Raw genomic sequence first — 18,899 nt, forward strand, 5'->3', positions numbered from 1 at the left:
TGCACACATTGAATCTTTTTTGCAGGTGCAGCTATCTCAATGGAAATCAATTGAAAATTATAGAAGAAGCGCAACACTGCTACAATTACGGTCAAGGTTTTAGATGTTTTTTTGGTCTTTTTCAACTTTATTGATGACAGGATAGTACCTGAGAGGTGGACAGGAAGCAAATGGGGAGAGAGATGGGGAGGGATCGGCAATCGACCCGGGCCGGAAATCGAACCCAGGTTGGCCGCATGGCAGACGAGTGCCCTCAAGGTTTTAATGGAAAGCTGACGTTTCGGTCAGTCAGACCTTCATCAGAATGACTTTAAAATACCAACACACACACACTTAAATAGAAGAGACAGTCAGGGAAAGAGCCAGTGAGGTAACAGTCATGAAGAGCAACAAAAGGAGAGAGCTCTGACTACAGTCAGACAGCAGTGGAATGGAATAAGATCGAGACAGATAGACAGATACCAGGAACACAAGACAAATCACGCGGCCATGGCAGTCTGTTAACAATCTCCAACGTCAACTCATATTCCAAGGGAAGCAGTGTGGGTCGGATTAAGGGCCCTATAGGGCTCAGAGGGAAGACATGGAAGCAAAGGGAAAAACGTTTTTTTTTTTAAAAACAGGACAATATAATGCTGCCATTTGTCATGTTCGAGACCTTCAATTAAAGCATCTTTTATTTGAAGCAGATGGGGACAGTGAGTAATACACGGCCTCTCAAAAGCTTGTAAGAAGAAAAAAAAAACACGCCAGGACAATGAAAAAAAAATGATGAAAAACACCATAGCCTTCAGAGGCAGCGAGCGCGACTCGAATGACCACACTGACAACTGTTGAAAGGAAACTCGTGTGTAATAAAACAGTCTACAAAAAGAGTTTTTGTGTTTTGCGTGTGTGTCTTTTCACTGCCAACATCTTAAGAGCCTCGGCCTGCGCTGCACACAACAAAAGAGAAGGAGGGGGTTGAGGGTTGGGGGGGGTTGGTGGGGATGCAGGACTGACCTCACTGCAGCACACGTTAAAAGGGGATGAAGGAGGCACACGCAGCCCCATAAAAAAGCCGTCTCTTGTCTGCTCTGCACGATACAAGACCCCACTGGCAGCACTGGTTAACCTCTCATATGGGTCATAGGGGGCCGATGGCTGATGGAAAAACAACTGGTGCCCAATGCGCACACATAACACATACACACATGCGCGCACGCACGCACTCACACACACACACACACACACACCCCATAATTGCTCTGAATCCTCAAAACAGAATCCAACATGCCATTAACTGTGTCTGTCTGTCTGTCTGTCTGTTCTTATATGCCATGCATACTGTTTACCATCATTATTCTCCACCATCATTTCTTCAAAAGAATGTTCCATCTCTGGAATGGCTGTACAGTATTGTCGTCATCTGGTGATGCCGACGTTGGCTATGATTATGTCCTCGTTTGAAAGTCGCTTTGATTATAAAGCGTCTGCCAAATGCAATGTAATGTAATGTAATGTAATGCCGTCATTAGTGGCTGTCTTTTCTTGTCTTGTCCTTGTAACGATACCCATGTCTGTGTGCCAGCTCGGGAAATTAACAAAAAAAGACAAAACAACATAGGCACCATAGCTTCTTTTCGGATGGTTTCTTTGAAAACACAGACATCTGAGACCTCCTCCCTCCCCTCAACCAAGTTTTTTTTTTCTTCAGTGCTTCTCTGTCTGTGTTTATATTTAATCTAGTCGTGTAAAGACGCCCCCACAAACACAAACACACACACACTCACACACGCACACACAACTACAAAAAAAACCCTCCCACACCAACTCTACAAAGCACAAATATGCAGCAAGCCCTTTGTCCTTTATTTTCCATCCTCCCTTCCTCCTCTCCTCCTCCTCTCCGTCTCTCTACTCCCTCAAGTTTTGTCATCTATCCATGGCAACTAGAGCCCCTTTCTTCATCTTCAGGACCTGCTGGGCTGGAGTCAGCCCATGACCTTTGACCCCGTTTAATTAACAGGTGTCAAAAGCAGCGCATCGCGTGGGCTGGCTGCCGGAGTCCAGTCTGTGGCGAAAAACTAATCATGACTTAACAAAGGCAGGCCGTGTCGGCTCCGCAGGGCGACCACAGTTACGACCACCACTGGTGTGGACGAATGGGAACACAGCCGACGCCGCAGGGCGGGCAGAGTTGTATAAAGTAAAAGTAGAAGTACTTTTACAGATGTAATTACAACACTTGCAGTATGATATTACAAAGGTGAAACCATGTAATATCATACCACACATGACGTTATTACATTTGTAAGAGTACTTTTACTTTATACAACTCTGCAGGCGGGTGGTCAGGGCCGGATTAATGTACTGGCCAGATATGGCTGCAGCCTAGGGCCCACCACCTGATTGGCCAAAAGAGAAAAAAAGTGATTTGTGACAAGATGCAATATTGAAGAATTCATCTGTCGTGTTGAGTACAGTTGGTAGACATATTATCCTTAATTCCTAGCTTGTAATTATGACACGGTCTATGTAAATGTTTAGCGAAATTTGACCTCCAGTGGGGGGGGCACAGCAACCTTTAGCCTAGGGCCCTTCGGTGTGGTCCGTCCCGAGATGCCTTCTAGAACAGATATTAAAAATCTCTAATGGCACACCATACATCTTCCTTCTTCCCACAGTAAGAGGGGGAGAAATAACATTCAGCAGCATAGATATAGGCCACGTGACACTTATGTTCTGCAGAAGTCTAATTGTTATCTTAAATCTCCTCCCTCCATTGCAAAACATCTCATTTAATGGACCGAATGACATCGGTAGAACATGCCAGGACATTGTATGCTGAAGAACGCTGGCCTCTGTTCAAAAATGTTAATGAAACCGAACGTCTCATTTATCCATTTAGTGACATTTTGCTGCTGTTTTTCTACTGATTACAGAGGAGGAAAAGCTTGAGGAGCAATGATGAAAAACAAATATTGGTCTAATGGTGTCTGACGACAGTTTGTTCACAGGGAAAACATACGTCTAGTTTCTAAATCTGTTGACTATTGTTTTAGTTCACATTGAACCTGTGCAGGAATTAGGTAGATTTCTTAATGTAACTTAGAATGGAAACACTGGACCGTAATGACTACAGTTACAATCCGGACTAGTGAAGCAGCCCTTGTGTGAAGTGTTATTTAAGACTGAGAAAGCAGGGAGAACACCAACAAAGGAGATATCTCCACCCAACATCTTGCTGACAAACGCACTTGCCTTCATGTGGCCGAGGGAGCACAAAAGAATATGGAATGAGACCGATCTGCATATCATCTCTATGTATGAGACGCATGCGGCACATGACAAATGTATCCAGGGACACACAGATGGTGAGAACGCAGGGCTGGACTAGCCATCTGGCATAGCGGGCATTTCCCGGTGGGCCCCACACCCTTGTGGGCCCCTATTTTCAGAAATGGTATTTAAAACAAAAAAAAATTAAAAAATTGTAAATTTCTGAAAATAGGGGCCCACGAGGGTGCAGGGTCCACCGGTCAGTCAGTCAGTCAGTGCCCGGGCCCTATTTCTCCACCAGCCCAGCCCTGTGAGAACGGTTTCCTATCCCAGCTCAACTCTTCCGTCTTCCCCCTCATGATGACACTGTGACCAGTTCAAACTGGGGACAAACTTAACTAACAGGGTTTCGCTCAGTGAGTCATCCCGGACTGGAGCCTGCCTGTGTGTGTTCGCCTTGGCTGGTCATGTCATGTCACGGCACCTTGACAAGCCAGCACTTGCATCGGGCAGAAGAAGCAACAGAGCTACTGACTCTGAAATGTGGCAAGTCAAAGAGGCCTGTAGTTAGAGTGCACACAGTTTTCGAATTTACACACCTGGCTTAGGCCAAATTTAAAAGTGAATGATTTTTTGCATCCAAAACTTAAAGGGACACTGTGTAGGAAATGGTCAAAAAAGGTACTGCAACTATGCTGCTCATTGAAACTGGGCTGCCTATTGCCAAATTTGATCTTTACATGAAAGTTTACTAAGTAATAAACACATATTTTCTACTATGGTCCAAGTGCAGTCATTTTTGCAGCTAAAAATGGCTATTTTTGGAAATTCAAAATGGCGGACCATGGAGAAGATCCCCCTTTTCATGTATGAAAAGTGCAATTTTCCCAGTCATAATGAATACTTAGAATTTGATGGTGGTGGTAAGTATTCGTGAAAAACATTAGTGAATGAGCATGAATTCTGGAAATAAACAACTAAACATCTCACACAGTGTCCCTTTAAAAGAATATATAATTATTTTTCACTATACTCTTAAGTGTAAACCTTTGCTTATCATTTTGCATTAGATTCTATCCTAAAGTGTAAACCTATTTTACCTATAACCTATAACTTTGAAAGGATACTACAAGTGCCAATGCTAGTGCAGGCTACAAACACTCCGCGGAGGTACTGAAGGGGGGTCGCGGAGAAAAGGGACATTGCATAAAAATGGGAAAGCCGCAGGTTAACAGGTTAACAGTTAACAGCTAACATAATTCCATAATTTGGATAGTCACAGCATTCACTTAGCCTGGGAACTCCCATACTGCCTTTAGTTCTACACAATTGTTTCGATCTGAAAGACAGTATGGCGAGGATGACTCATAACGTACAAGATCATGGTACCTGTGTTATAATGGCCAAGCATTCCGACCTTAACAGTTTCTCTGCCCAATCAGAGAGCAGGGCAGTGTGTCATAATAGCCAAGTATTCTGCCCCCTACGGAATTTAATATAGGCAACTCCCCAGACCTAATCTCACTTGTGATTAGGTCTGGTGTTAACCAGGCAAGCATTCACTTGTATGGTAAATAGATTTTGCTGTCCTGTGGATTTCTAGCAATATTAGCAGCAGACAAACTATTCATGGACAATCTAGCAATATTAACGGACAAAAAATTGCTTAGGCTAAGATCTGAGGAAAATAAAAGGGATTCCCGCAGAAAAAGTTTGGGAACGACTGATGGCACTTAGACATGCAGGCAACCATTTAGAGATACCAGCTATATGACGACATCAGAACACACCATGTTCAAACATTACTTGTATCTCGCGGCCACTAAAAGGTTGGGCAAGTCTGGTGTATGACAAAAATCACTTTGGCCAAATACTGCGTAGTTTAATGGTGCCATCAAGACAGATGAGGAGTGCTCATCCATGCATAATTCCTGGGTCATTGACGTTTTTTAGTAGCAGACATCAGGTGGTACAACCACAGGTAATGCCAATAAATTAGTCATGGATATGCTTCTCATATCCAGTAAAATAATACAGTAAAAACAACAGAAAACGTCCCTACCGTGGAGCTAATGGTAAGGCACATGTCTACAACGTGGCCGACCCGGTTTTGATTCCGGGCCGGGTCCTTTGCCGGTCCATCCCCGTCTCTCTCTCCCAACTCGTTTCCTGTCTCTCCTCCACTATCCTGGCATGCAAAAAACAATAAAGGCTTCAAAAGCCCCAAAAAATACTTCAAAAAAGGAAAAGGAAAAGGAAACGTTTAATCCATGCCGCCCGGCATCATCTGTAACTTGCCCCACCCTGACGTCTGCTACTAAGAAAAAAACTTTAATGACCCTTCCACAGACAACGACATTCTAAGGGTCATCCAGTGCATTATAATTAGACGCCTCTTCCGAGCAACTTGACTTCCGATCTGTGGTGGGAATTGGACCGCGTTCCATGTCATTGGACTGTCACAGAAACACACACTGTGCCATAATAACCCCATTGAGGGCAGTGCCATCAGAGTAAGTGGATCTGGAACAACCAGGGCCTGCAGAATAGATGGACATAACAGATAATGTTATTGCCAATGTAGTGCTGTAGTGTAGAGACTTTGAATTAGAGATGGGATGGAATGGAATTTCGGGCTCTTTGACGGGATCCGGATCGTAGCGGCTCGTTCCTTTCAAAGAGTGGTTCAAAAAAACTGTCTCTTTTGAACAGTTTTTATGTAAGGGTTAACGTTCGGCGAGAAGGTCGCTACCGTGGAATAGCAGCACGACAGAGAGAATCTTTAGACCCCGACGCGGAGCGGAGGGGTCTTGTTCTCTCTGAAGTGCTGCTATTCCACAAAGCGACCGACTCGCCGAAAGTTAACCCGCTTATTATATGGATATACTTAAATGATTCACACATGCGGGGACATTTCTTTAGACCTATTTAATGTTAAGATTGTTGCTGCGCAAAACAAAACAGTGCCGTTGTGGAACACCGCTAGGCAACAGCTAGGTAGGCTAGCCAGGACAACAGGTGTTGTCTATCACAGCAGCTGATTAGAGTGACAAAAGACCGGACCCCCTGCGGAGTGATATGAAACATTCGCTTTAGCCACTGACTTGTATACAAGCCAGTGGCTTTAGCAGTGAACGTCTTGTTGCCATTGACAGCGGTAGCCAGGACAACGGGTGCTGTCTATCACAGCAGCTGATTAGAGTCTTGTTGAAAAGTCGCTTTAGCAGTGAAAAGTCTTGTTGCCATTGACAGCGGTCTGTTATAGACCAACCCGTCCGTTATCGAAAAATAACAGACGTCCGAACGTTGGGGAGCACCGTTGAAATGAATGGAGCATTCGACAGATGACGTCACAACCATATAATAATAATTATTCATTCACTGTTAAGAACATAGAATTTTTGGTTCCACATGTACGTAGGTCATTCTGTCCAAATAGTAACTGATTGTCCTCCTTCTAAAGATCGTTTCTGCAACTCTCTGAGGCAGATACTTGTGGGGGTTTTTACACAAAATTTAAGTATTCAAGTGAAGGTCACGTGCTTAAAATGAATGAAAAATGATCAAAACAAAGGTAAGTGTGGCTCCCTCCAGCTGTGATTCGGTTCCCATCGTTCACTTCTAGGAGCCGTTCAAAAGAATCAAATCGAATCGTTCACAAACATCACAACGCTGCTTTGAATGGCCCTGATTTACAAAGCGATAAATAGTGCTGTGAAATAAAATGTAGACTGGATGAGGGGGGCTTCACTTAAAAAGTGACTGTTGATTTGAAAGTGTTACGACATGACTAACTGGAAACGGGTATAATGAGGGAGTAATCTGATAGAGCGCATCTTGTGATTAGACAACAACATCAGCACAGGGCACACCCAGCAAAGCCAAAAGGAGATGATGTCTCTCTGAATGGTGTTTTTCAAGACCTGCATTTATCTGACTGGAAAATCCAGTGTTGTTGATAGAGATAAACACAAAAAAAGTTCACAGACCAACAGTTAGTCATAAGGTGAAGAATTAAGAAAAAGTGTTATGTCAAAAACTTTTATGTCGCGTTTATAGCTACCAGAGTTTTCAAAGTTCTCCACACAAGACATAGAATCTGAAAAGTGACGTGATTTAGTTATTTAGTTCTTTTCTTAATTATTTATTTATATATTTGGGGGCAGGCGACGTTAAGCGGGGCACCTGGGTTCAAGTCCGGGACAAAGTCCTTTCCTGATCCCACTATTTCGCTGTCAATCAAAATCTAATTGGCATAAAAACCTATCTTTAAAAGAGACAAAGTAGTCCGGATTTTTAGTAGCCTACTGCACCTTAGTAGAGTCTCATGCCTTGGCACAGAACTGCTTAGGCTACCAAGGTTTTAAAATATATCCTACGGGGGGAGGCATAGCTACCAGGGTTTTCAAACCTGTGCTATGGTGGGAAGCATAGCTACAGCCTGCGGGAGTGTTTCCACACCTGAGCTAGATGTGTCAATCAACGCAGCGCTCACCTGCGAGGCAGCCAAGAGAAGAGAAGACCAAGCAAATGAGTGGCCCGAGGCCATGTCTGACTCAGGGCGTGTTTGGGGCCACATACCTGAAATGTTAGGTCACACTGAGGAAGACTCACACGGCTTAGGAGTTATGCTGCTGACTGACTGACTGACTTGAAAACAAAAGAAAGCCACGTCATCTGGCACCTCTCGTGTTTGTGTGTGTGTGTGGCCAATCAAGTAAACTTCGTTTTTATACCAATGAAAAAAAAGACCACACACATCATACATATTCCCTACTCTCTTCCCAAACCATTAGATCAAAGATAAAAGAGAGGAAGTGGTCTAAGGGAGGTCACACCACCGCAACAGCATCAGCTGATTTTAAAGCACGCCATACATCAACATCCCAGCGACCCGCTTTTCATAAACATTTCAGGTAAGATAAAACTTTTACATGTCTGAAGTAAAAGAAAAACTCAAGTGTGGTCTAAGGGAGGGTGGAAGTTACCCTCACAAAAAACAGCCAAACAAAGGTCAGCGTGCGTCAGTGGCCATTCCAGTGCCTTTCCTTTGCTCCCCGTGGCCCGTGCCCAATGTGAAGTGGATGACAGGGTATTATCGCCATTAGTAACCCAAGCCCCCCACCCCCCCTCGGACTGCACTGCCAGGAGACAGAAACGAGAGCCTATAGCTCCCCTTAGCATTATGGGACAACTAAAAAGGGGCCTTCTTCTTCTTCTTCTTCTTCTTCTCCTTTCCTACCACAGCGCCCCACCCCAAGTGTTGCCGATAAGGTGGTTTTCCACCCAATTGGGCTGCTTAGGATGGCCGTCTGCGGGTAAAATACAGGTAAAAAGGGCATTTGGGCGGGCAAATTTATGGCCATAGAAACCAATAGAATTTAGTTCAAATTGGGTGGGATTTTTCAGTGCTTCCAGCAGGCGGGATTTGAGTTTTTTGGGGGGTTGGAAATCATCACACTCATCTGGCAACCCTGGTCTTCCCCCACCACCCCCCATTCCCTCTAAATACAAGCCCTCTGCAGTGCCGAGATTACTGGTTGTCCCACGTCTTTCTTTTGATGGGCGGGTCAAATGGAGGTTATCATTCGACAGAAAGAGACTTTTAAAACACCAACGCATTTTTGGGAGAAGACATTACACAGACATGGGAGTATAATTTGACAGCTGGAGACCTCCCTGTTGCCAGCTGTCGTGGAAGTTTACCTGACTGTTGAAAAAGTAAATATCACCTACTGACGACAATGAAAAAAACATGTTAGGAAGGGAAGGAGTCAACTTGTGTTTAGGTTCCTGAACTAGCTCACCACAAATTACGTGTCGATAATAACAAGCTTCTTCACACGCCACTGTTCTTCAATGTTAAGTACATCGAGCATCGAAAATTGGATTCGGTTTAGAAACGTAATTACCGAATTATCCCGGCACTGACAATTTGATTAGAGGAATGCCCCAACCTACTAATATAACAGCTTTTCTTATCTGGCAGGAGCCTCCGCTAGGCCTGAACATGCTCTGTAGCCGTAGGCCAGACTAACCTCCACATTTAGACCCACACAGCCCAAGGGAAACACACAGGGTACTGCACAGTAGCACAGAGTTCATACAGCCTGCTTCAAGAATGAGAATATGTTCTCTGACTAAGGCACTCCAAATCAAAGTGCTACGCGTGGGCCTTGTTTTTAATATGTCCATGTAGGACCTGTCAAATTAATAAAGGCATTTTAAGTTGGAGAGCCTTAGTCAGAGAATTTATCCTCATTCTTGAACCTGTGAACACCCAATCGTGGAAAATGGTTCAAAAATGATATTAAAATCTCTGACTAAGGCACTCCAGATTAAAATGTCTTTATGAATATGAATATGAATTTTTAACCTGGATGTACAATACCTTACCTTGGACTGAAGAGCACCCAAACCCAAGCAACCATCAAACCATCAGGATAAGAGCACACCATACTCTACAAAGTTTGAGTCCATACGGCCTTTTTACTTTTCTGTTCCTTACACACTTGAGTTTATGGCTAGCTGCGGCATACACAAGCAGACACATAACTACAACTATCCATATTACATTGTATAACATCACTTGCAATTACCTGTACAAATTGCACAGGAAATATACAGAACAACAATTGCAGATGCAAAGAAGGTTTACTTTTTGTAGAGTACACACACACACACACACACACACACACACACACACACACACACACACACACACACACACACACACACACACACACACACACACATCATATCGAGACTCTGGCCTGGGGCTAGGGCAGCTCAAACATTAGTCTAGTAGATAGTCACGAAAGAGGAGAGCACACACACATGATCCTCCATATTGCAGAAGGTGCACACATAGCAGGGCTTTAAACCAGGACAACCTCCATAAGAGTCCAAGACCAGTGCCAAACCAGGACTAATCAAGAGAGACCACTTGAGTCCAAAGAAGTTTGAGTTCAAGACAAGGTAGAGTGCAAAAAGATTTGAGTCCTAAATAAAGACCGGGGGAGTACTACAGCCCTGCTTAGAACACACACGCCGTGGCCCTACCGTGGCTCTAACGGTAGAGCAGTGTTTCCCAACCAGGGGTACGTGTACCACTAGGGGTACGCGAGCACACTGCAGGGGGTACTTGGGAAAATGAAATTTTAACAAATATTTGGAGCTTAGTTACATTGTGATGGAAAAATCTATATAGAACTTGACTTAGGGGGTACTCATGGAACAAAGAAAAAGCTTGGGGGTACACAGGACAAAAAAAGGTTGGGAGCTGATGCGGTAGAGCACTGGGATGCTACACCGGCGACCCGGGTTCGATTCCAGCCCGGGTCCTTTGCCGACCCTTCCCCATCTCTCTCTCTCTCTCTCCCCACACTCGTTTCCTGTCCCTCTCTCCATTGTCCTCTCATATAAAGGCATAGAAAGCCAAAAACGTTCTTTAATTTAAAAAAGGAAGAAAAACACACATGCGGTACCATAGCCAAAAAGTAAACAAATAGGACTCAGAGGTGCATCTTGTCACCAGGCTGGGCAGGCAGCCACAGGGTTCCCACTCTAATTCAGATATAAAATTCCATGATTTCCCATGACTTTCCTGAATTTCCATGACCACTTTCGTAAAAAGAAATGACGTTAAAAAGTGTACAAACTGAAGATTATCTTCACCCCTAGAGCTGTCGCCGAGCCATCGGCAGACTTCAGTGGGCTCATTGCATTCTAGAGTGCATTCTAGAATGTTGGACATTACAGCGCGAAACCAAAATGTCTCTGGCGAAGCGTTGTAGTATAACCAGTATGAAACACTGTTAAGAAAATTCTATGATATTCCATGACTGCATGCAAAATGGTAACATTCCATGACTTTCCATGACTGGAAAAACTTTCATGAAATTCCATGACATTCCAGAAATTCCATAACCTGTGGGAACCCTGCCACAAGCCCCTGGACGGTGGTAGTGACAAATTTCTTTCAAATGCTCTCTCCTTTGCTTGGGGCCCAAGCTGAACCGTCGCCAAAGAATCCTATAGGAGAGAAAGATAATGCAGGCACGTTCTTTTCCGGTATCCATATACTCATGAACGGTCATCCGGGTACTTTGCTCTTAAATTTGCGTTACGCCCCTTTATGGGTGAAAACAAACCGAATGTCTCATTGACTTACATGCTACATCGGCTAGCCAAAATGAACACATTCCATGCTTCAGTCACGGCTGTTTGGCTATATTATTTGAACAACCGGCAACGGAACACGTTTTCGGCACGTTGCGCGTGAACAACGCTAGTCTACAGGTCCGTATCTTTCGTTTATTAATCCCCAACATCACCAATTGACTTGCATGTGTTGTTTTCCCCCACAAATGGGCGTAACGCACATGGAAAACGTCACGCCGTTCATTAGTAACCTTCGGTTAGGAGACCTTCGGAGTCTTGAGGTTGAGAATAAATGGGAGTTCCCTTAGCGCTGTAGATGGCGGTAACACACTTCTTGTGCAAACACCACAAAAAGAGAAGAAGTAACCTTCGGACACACCTTGAAACAGCGCCACGTTCCGTGAGATGAGGTACTTGAGGGAGCTGCTGGAGATCTGTAGAAGGTTCTGGATGTCCCGGCGGGCCGCCACCTGGTACCGCTCCTCCATCTTCTTAGTGCAGCAGGTCACGTTCCGGGACGCACACACCTGCAGGTCGCTACCTGGGGAGGGGAGGAGGAAGCTCAGTCATGACTAGAGGTGTCAAAAATAAAAGTAAAAGTACTTTTGTGGTGTAATTACAACAGTAGCACATGGCATTACATAGCTGTTACACCATTTACTCCATTGTACCTAATGAGATAGACTGTGTTGTTACTGAAAAACACTGAAAACCTAACAAGGACCCCCCCACAAACTTGATCCAACCAGTGCAGAGTTAGCTGATCGTAACGTAAGACAAGTACATGGGTCTACTGGTTACTCAGATAAGTTGCTTGTGTTGGAAGTAAATTGTTTGTTTTTTTACTTCTACTTTTATTTTTACTTTTGACACCTCTGGTCATGACTAGGTCTTAATGACGTTAATATCTATATAATTATGGCAATCCAAAGGAATAGTCTTATTTATAGGACGTCTGCATATTAATCACATCTGTTTATTGCTCTGTGCTAAACCTACGTACATCCCTTTCATTGTCTTACCAGTATATTCTGCTCCCTTAACCTATACACGTACACATTACACATACTTAGGTCAAACTTCGGTCAAATCTAGGTTGTAATATCACATAATATCACTGGTTAAGGGCCAGGCCATTCATTTTGAATTACACGTACTTCGTAATTCACAAATGGTTTGATTACGTGTCTCTGGGGAGGGTTTATTTGTCCACCAGGCGGCCGGCCAATAAGCAAATGCACTTGGATCAGTGTTAATTTCGTCAACCATGACTATGACTAAAATATTTCGTCAAAGCCCTTTTTTGACTTTTGTCATTTAGACTAAGACTAAGACTAAATTGGGAAGGCAATGACTAAAATATGACTAAGACTAAAATTGATTTTCGTCATTGTGACTAAGACTAAGAAAACATTTTAAAAAGCTGACTAAATTAACACTGGTGTTAAATAAAATAGAGAAAAAGAGAACCAGTGTGTGAATAATTTTCATTCCGCACAGTGTGATATATGTTAAAAAGAGAAGCAGTGTGCGGAGAAAGTTTATTCTGTACAGTCAAATGATATATGTTAAAAAGAGAAACAATGTGTGGAGAAGTTCTATTATGTACAGTGTTGACTAAAATGACTAAAAATTGACTAAGACTAAAATTTATTTTCGTTATTTAGACAAAGACTAAGACTAAATTGGGAAGGCAATGACTAAAATATGACTAAGACTAAAATTGATTTTCGTCATTGTGACTAAGATTACGACTAAATAAAAAAAAGCTGACAAAATTAACACTGACTTGGATGCATGTTTGGAAGTCAGAGGCATGCTCAGTCCCTTTAGGAAGATGAAAAAAGTATTCTTGTGGGTGCTCTTTGGTTCAAGGTTCAATGTCAAAAAAGTTGCTTGAAAAGAGAAAAAACTTTTCTTCACCAAGGCACTCCAAAAAGTATAAGTAAAATGTCTTTATTATTATGACATGTCCATTAAGGACTTTTAAAATTGCCCACGCGTAGCGGCAGTTGAGCCTTCTTCAGGGCATAGTGATACTGACACAGTAAAGCCTTTTGTTGCACTTGGATGCATAACAACATATGTTATGAACATCAACTGTCAGCGATTGGTCCACTCATTTCAAACCAGAGCTGAGCTCACTCCTCCCACCCAAGCGCTCCAGGGCACCGACGATCCATTCCAGACCGAAAATGAATTACTAAGTAATTAATGCGGTCTGGGAAAACCAGGCTATAAGGATGGTGTTATAGAGTTCTTCAGCGGAAGCGGAAGCATGTAGTAGATTGTAGTCTTTCATGTTAGCATTTAAGGACGTCCTGGTTCCTATCGGCTTCCGGCCTCCATTGGGAATGAATAGGGGTAAATTTCAAATAAGCTCCGAGTGCAAGCACGCGCTTAGCGAACCCCCGCAAACTGTCGAGGGTGTTAAAAATAGGCTGTAGGTATGACATGGTTGATCATTTTGTGTCAAACTTCGACATAAATACGATGTTGCGTCCATATGCTAAACCCGGAAGCTTTTGGCGACTACAGAAACGGCGCCAGTCTCTAACGGCATGTACGTGCGGAAGGTTGTACCCATGGCAACCAAAGGAAAGTATGTAGTTCGGAAGTTTTAATGATCAGAAAGGGGTTAGCAATATTGAATTATAATCGTCATGATTTAACATGTGAATACACCAACATGATGATACGATCCGTTCCACTAATGAGAAAGGGATGCGGGGACACGCTAATGTTCGTTGTTGCCGTGCAACTTATATTTTTGCCAAACCTGAATCTCTATGGCGTTTTGCAATGTAAAAAATCGCCAGGGAACCGGTAGTCCAAACGCCGCATACAAGTTGACGTCAACGCTGAAGAGCTCTATAACAAGTACCTTTGATGCCTTGGAAAAACGCAATTACTTTTGGCAGTGTATTGCCATACAGTCCCAACATTTAGTTGTAAGCAACTAGACTTCTAGTAGCTTACAACTAAGCTCATTGGATAACATGACTTTGATGAGTGAGAATATGAATTCACAAACATTTTGCAATACAGTCAGGTTTTAAAGAACATGGATCAAAAGAGAACCAATGTGATGGGTACTTTTAGGCCATTCTGCTACTTTCCTGTGACACTTGAAAAAAAAAGTGCCAATGTTTAATTTAGCTATGCTTATTTCTTTGGTCTCCCATCAGTCAAGCATGCGCTGAAATATTCCCTTTTGCTTGACGTGACTTGGACAAGTGAGAATATTCACAAACATTTTGCAATACAGGTTTAATAGAACATGGATCAGAAGAATTGAGTTCCAATGTGATGGGTACTTTTAGGCCATTCTGCTACCTTCCTGTGACACTTGCATGTTTAATTTAGCCACAGTATGCTCGTTTGGTCTCCCATCAGTCAAGCATGTGCTCACATTCCCTTTTGCTTGACGTGTGCCACTGCCAAGGCACTGCTGGCAGCTCAGGTGTGATTCAGCCCCGGTGGTGGATGCTCCGAGCTGTCCTGTTATCTCTCGCCGCTCTGACCTACTTTCACTCCCCCAAGTGAAGTTTTTTTTTTCTTTTTGTGCTGCTCATCATGTCAGAGGATTCAACCAGAGGCAGACAACCATCACTTAAGCGATCCAGGCATGCAAGCAAGGGAAGGGAAGGCTCGGCTGTGATGTGAACTCCGCCAGTCTCCACAGCTGGGCTGCTGTCTGCATGCTCAAACAAGCTGGAGACTGCCACAACAACACGGTGGCCGCCCAATCTCTACAGCAAATCGGCCTCCTTATCACCCGCACAAACTGACAGCTTTACTTTTTTCTTTTCCCCCCACCATGTCGCATGGTCTCTTTGAATAGAACAATCTACACACGCATGGGGAAGGACTGAAGACTTTATTCATATTGTGCTCGTGGCTAAGGAGATTAGTGAAGTCCTCAGACTTGCTGGGACACACGGTATCTTTTTTCCATCTGTGTTGATTTGGACATTCGAAAAAGAAAGAAAGATACCCTGATGGTGACACGTGGAAAAGGAATTCTGACCGGTGTTGATAACTTTAAAAGGGCCTCAGGTTGTTCTGAAACAACCCCCCCAACCCAAACTTCTTACTGACTCACTCACTATTCGCCACCCATCCCCCGGCCACAGCATTTCCCGGAGGTAATTCCACTTATCCGACCGCCACAGAAACCTTCTTTGTTAAGATTGATTTGCTTTTGGTTTATCAGCTAGATGCTAGAATTTTGTTTTTGTTTTGTTTTCCTACTCTCTACGACGTTCCACCGGGGGAAAGAGCACTCGTCTTCTTTGACTGAAGCAACAAATAGTAGGGGCTTTGAGTAAATATTTCTCTGGCAGCAGTTTGTACTGTTTTAGGCCACAGCATTCATTTCATTCACAGATTAAAATTTCCTCAGCACTCCAAAGAAACCCAAGCTATTTTTTCCATTACAGAGTTTTTTTGTTTTTTTTTATGAAAGCCATGAATGCTGCCTCTGCCAAATTGACCCTACACTCACCTCTCTGACGGAGGCCGCTCAAATGTTTTCATTCACCTACAGAGAGCTACTTAGTCTGGAAGTTAAACGCTCCTCACATGAGGGGTGGGGGAGAGAGGGGTGGGTTGGGTTGCAGCGGCTTTCATGGTGGGAGCCTGCCTGCTGCCCAGTGCTGGACTGGGGAGAAATAGGGCCCGGGCACTTTTGGTCCAAAGGGGCCCCTCATAATTAGCTGTGCAGAACAGACTCACCAGTGGGGCCCGTCTTTGCCCCTTTTTTCAGAAATGTAGAAATATATATATATATTTCTTATACATTTTCAAAAATATGGGCCCATGAGGGTGCAGGACCACCGGGAAATGCCAGGTATGCCAGATGGCCAGTCCAGTCCTGGGTGGGAGCCTGTCGGTTGCCTGCCGTAACCCAGTTTCACACACTAGTCTCAACCTTGCCTTTTAAGTCCACAAGACATGTGATGAGACGCATATCAGCACTGCACAAGTTAACCATCACATGCTGACCACAGAATGGAAAAAAGAAAAGGATCCTGGAAAAAGATCCCGGACTGATCAAATCAAAACAAATGTAATGTGAAGCCTTCTCTGCAGTGAGACTGGCTTGCTCTGGCATGTACTACGCACTGCGTGCCTCGTACAGGCGTAAAGTGGAGTAGACATGGAGAGGGGGGGCCTGAAAGGCCCCATTTCAGAAGGGTGGTCAGTTTCTTCAATGAACCTCTGAAAGACCACATAGCCAACAGCAAAAAGAAGGCAACTTCTAGTACTTCAGATTTGTTACCATCAGCTCAGAACTTTTTACACTGAAACAAATAGTTGTACTTACTCAAACCCAAAATGTGAAATGAATGTAAAAACAGTCAAACTTTCAGAATCAGTGCAAGGACAGCAGAACGCCTTCTATTGATAAAGTTGAATTTGATAGGATAACTCGGTCAGTGCTTTGTGGCTTGCTGGTTCATCTACTTTAACACGCTTGCTCTATTTTAAAAAATATATACATGTATATGTTTACTGGGAGGTTCATGTTTCGGCATTACGATATGGAGGAAGTTTTTTATTATCTGAGCCAAGCACTTGTGTGTATAATCTGTGCTGCTTTATTGAAAACAGAATTAAAAGACAACTGAAGCACATAGCATGCAAGTCTAATGGCATAAGAAACAACATGTCAGCAGCATCCTGTAATGTTTTGGCAAATATGGGGCAGCCGTGGTCTAATGGTTAAGGAAATGGACTTTAGCACAGAGGGTTGCAGGTTCAATCCCACCCTTCCACTCCCTACCTCACTCCATGGCTGAGGTACCCTTGAGCAAGGCCTAACCCCCCCCCCCCCCCCCCCCCCCCCCCCCCCCCCCCCCAACATTGCTCCTGGGACTGTAACAAAAAATAACTATTGCTTTGGTTATAAAGCGTGAGCAATAGTGTAATTACAGCAAGTATAATGTAAAGCGTAAATGTAGCGCTGTTACCGCAAGTGTAATGTAATGACCAATATCATAATAGTGAATATTTGGCCACTCACGCACAAAATCTTCATGCTTTGAAATACTGATTTCTTTTCTTTACAGTCTGGTCTACAAATACAGCATTTGTCAGCATTAGTTGTGGGTGTTTTGGGATTGTTTTGACTGCAAGAGATAATGCATATTACTTTGTGACTTTGATCAGAAGCCAAAGTCTAGTCTGTCACATTCAGGTTCAAATGACGGATTTTTAATGGTTATTTTTACTGTTTTACTTTATTTTCATTTTCTTGTTCTTCCTGTCTTGTGTACAGTAGAAGACATGGATTACATTTGATTTTTCATATATGTACAGCATCGGGGTTTAAGCTAATTTTAATTAATTAATTGTTTGTTTGTATTTTAATGGAGAAGAGCTGAATCAGATGAAGATGTGCTTGTGACTCGGGGTATAGAGCAGCAGGATTTTAGTGTTTAAATCACCTGTCGTCACTCCTAGTACCTAGTCATGTCCCCATACTGTTTTGAACGTCCCCACAAAAAAGCTAAATAACACTCCCAATCCCAAACCCACCAAATAAACAAAATAGATCCTGTGGGCAGGGCAACAGGAATAACATTATGTGATTTCACGGAGCCATAGAGGAACACAGTTTTTGATCTTCTTCCCCGGGCTACACTCTTGCACAAATTAGACATACATTAACTACTTTTAAACAGAAATTTGATTTATACATTTAAATGTGGCTCTATTCCCGAGCTCAGTCCTTATCAGATTCCTGAACTGACTGAGAATGGAAAAAAAGTTGAGGAACTCGGTGCCCTGTGTGTTACACAAAGTGTTGGTGGCAACGCAGGCCGTCCAGCACAAAGCTCACGACATGCCATAGCTCAGTGGTGTAGTCTACGTAGAACGCAGGTATACGCAGTATACCCACTTCAAAATTTCAGGGATATCAGTATACCCACCTAAAATTGATTAGACTTAGAATAGCACAAATATATACAGCACACCCACTTCAAAAAATGCTCAAATATACAGTATACCCACTACAAATAAAGTAGACTTAACCACTGCCATAGCTAACATCGGTCCCCTTGTCCCCGGTGTCCTCTTGTAGACTGTAAACTTCAATGTCGCACAGTCTGCCAAGAGAAGTTGCTGACTTAAAGCAGCACGTTACAGAAGGGCTGCCCCCTTGCACCTTGCACGGGTGAGGCAGAAATGCAATTTTAGTGTGTGCAGTGTGCACCTCACAGGATTCTAAGCCATGAGACCCACTGATGATGTAAAACCTGCAATGCATCATTTGCATGCAGTACTGAGCTACATGTTTTTGGGGCTGTCTGTCTCCCTCGCAAAACATCACAGCTGTCCTTAAGAAAACCATGATCCATGAAAAACTTGACTAGACAACAACAAGATTACTTACAGCACACATATCACCATATGCATGTCCTGTCAACTCCACTTATCTGTATTTATGTATGTGTATGTATATATGC

At 43.4% G+C, this 18,899-nt stretch overlaps 1 protein-coding gene across 1 annotated transcript in view; it reads right to left on the reverse strand.

Moving 5' to 3' along the window:
- gpc5a (glypican 5a) overlaps window positions 1-18,899 on the reverse strand; it is a 270,035-nt gene that overhangs the window by 249,563 nt on the left and 1,573 nt on the right. The window contains exon 2 of the mRNA XM_063212295.1: window positions 11,804-11,965. Within this exon, the coding sequence (XP_063068365.1) occupies window positions 11,804-11,965 (162 nt within the window). The remainder of the gene's footprint in view (window positions 1-11,803; window positions 11,966-18,899) is intronic.

This window comes from Engraulis encrasicolus, chromosome 12 (assembly GCF_034702125.1).
Source record: "Engraulis encrasicolus isolate BLACKSEA-1 chromosome 12, IST_EnEncr_1.0, whole genome shotgun sequence".
NCBI lineage: Eukaryota > Metazoa > Chordata > Actinopteri > Clupeiformes > Engraulidae > Engraulis > Engraulis encrasicolus.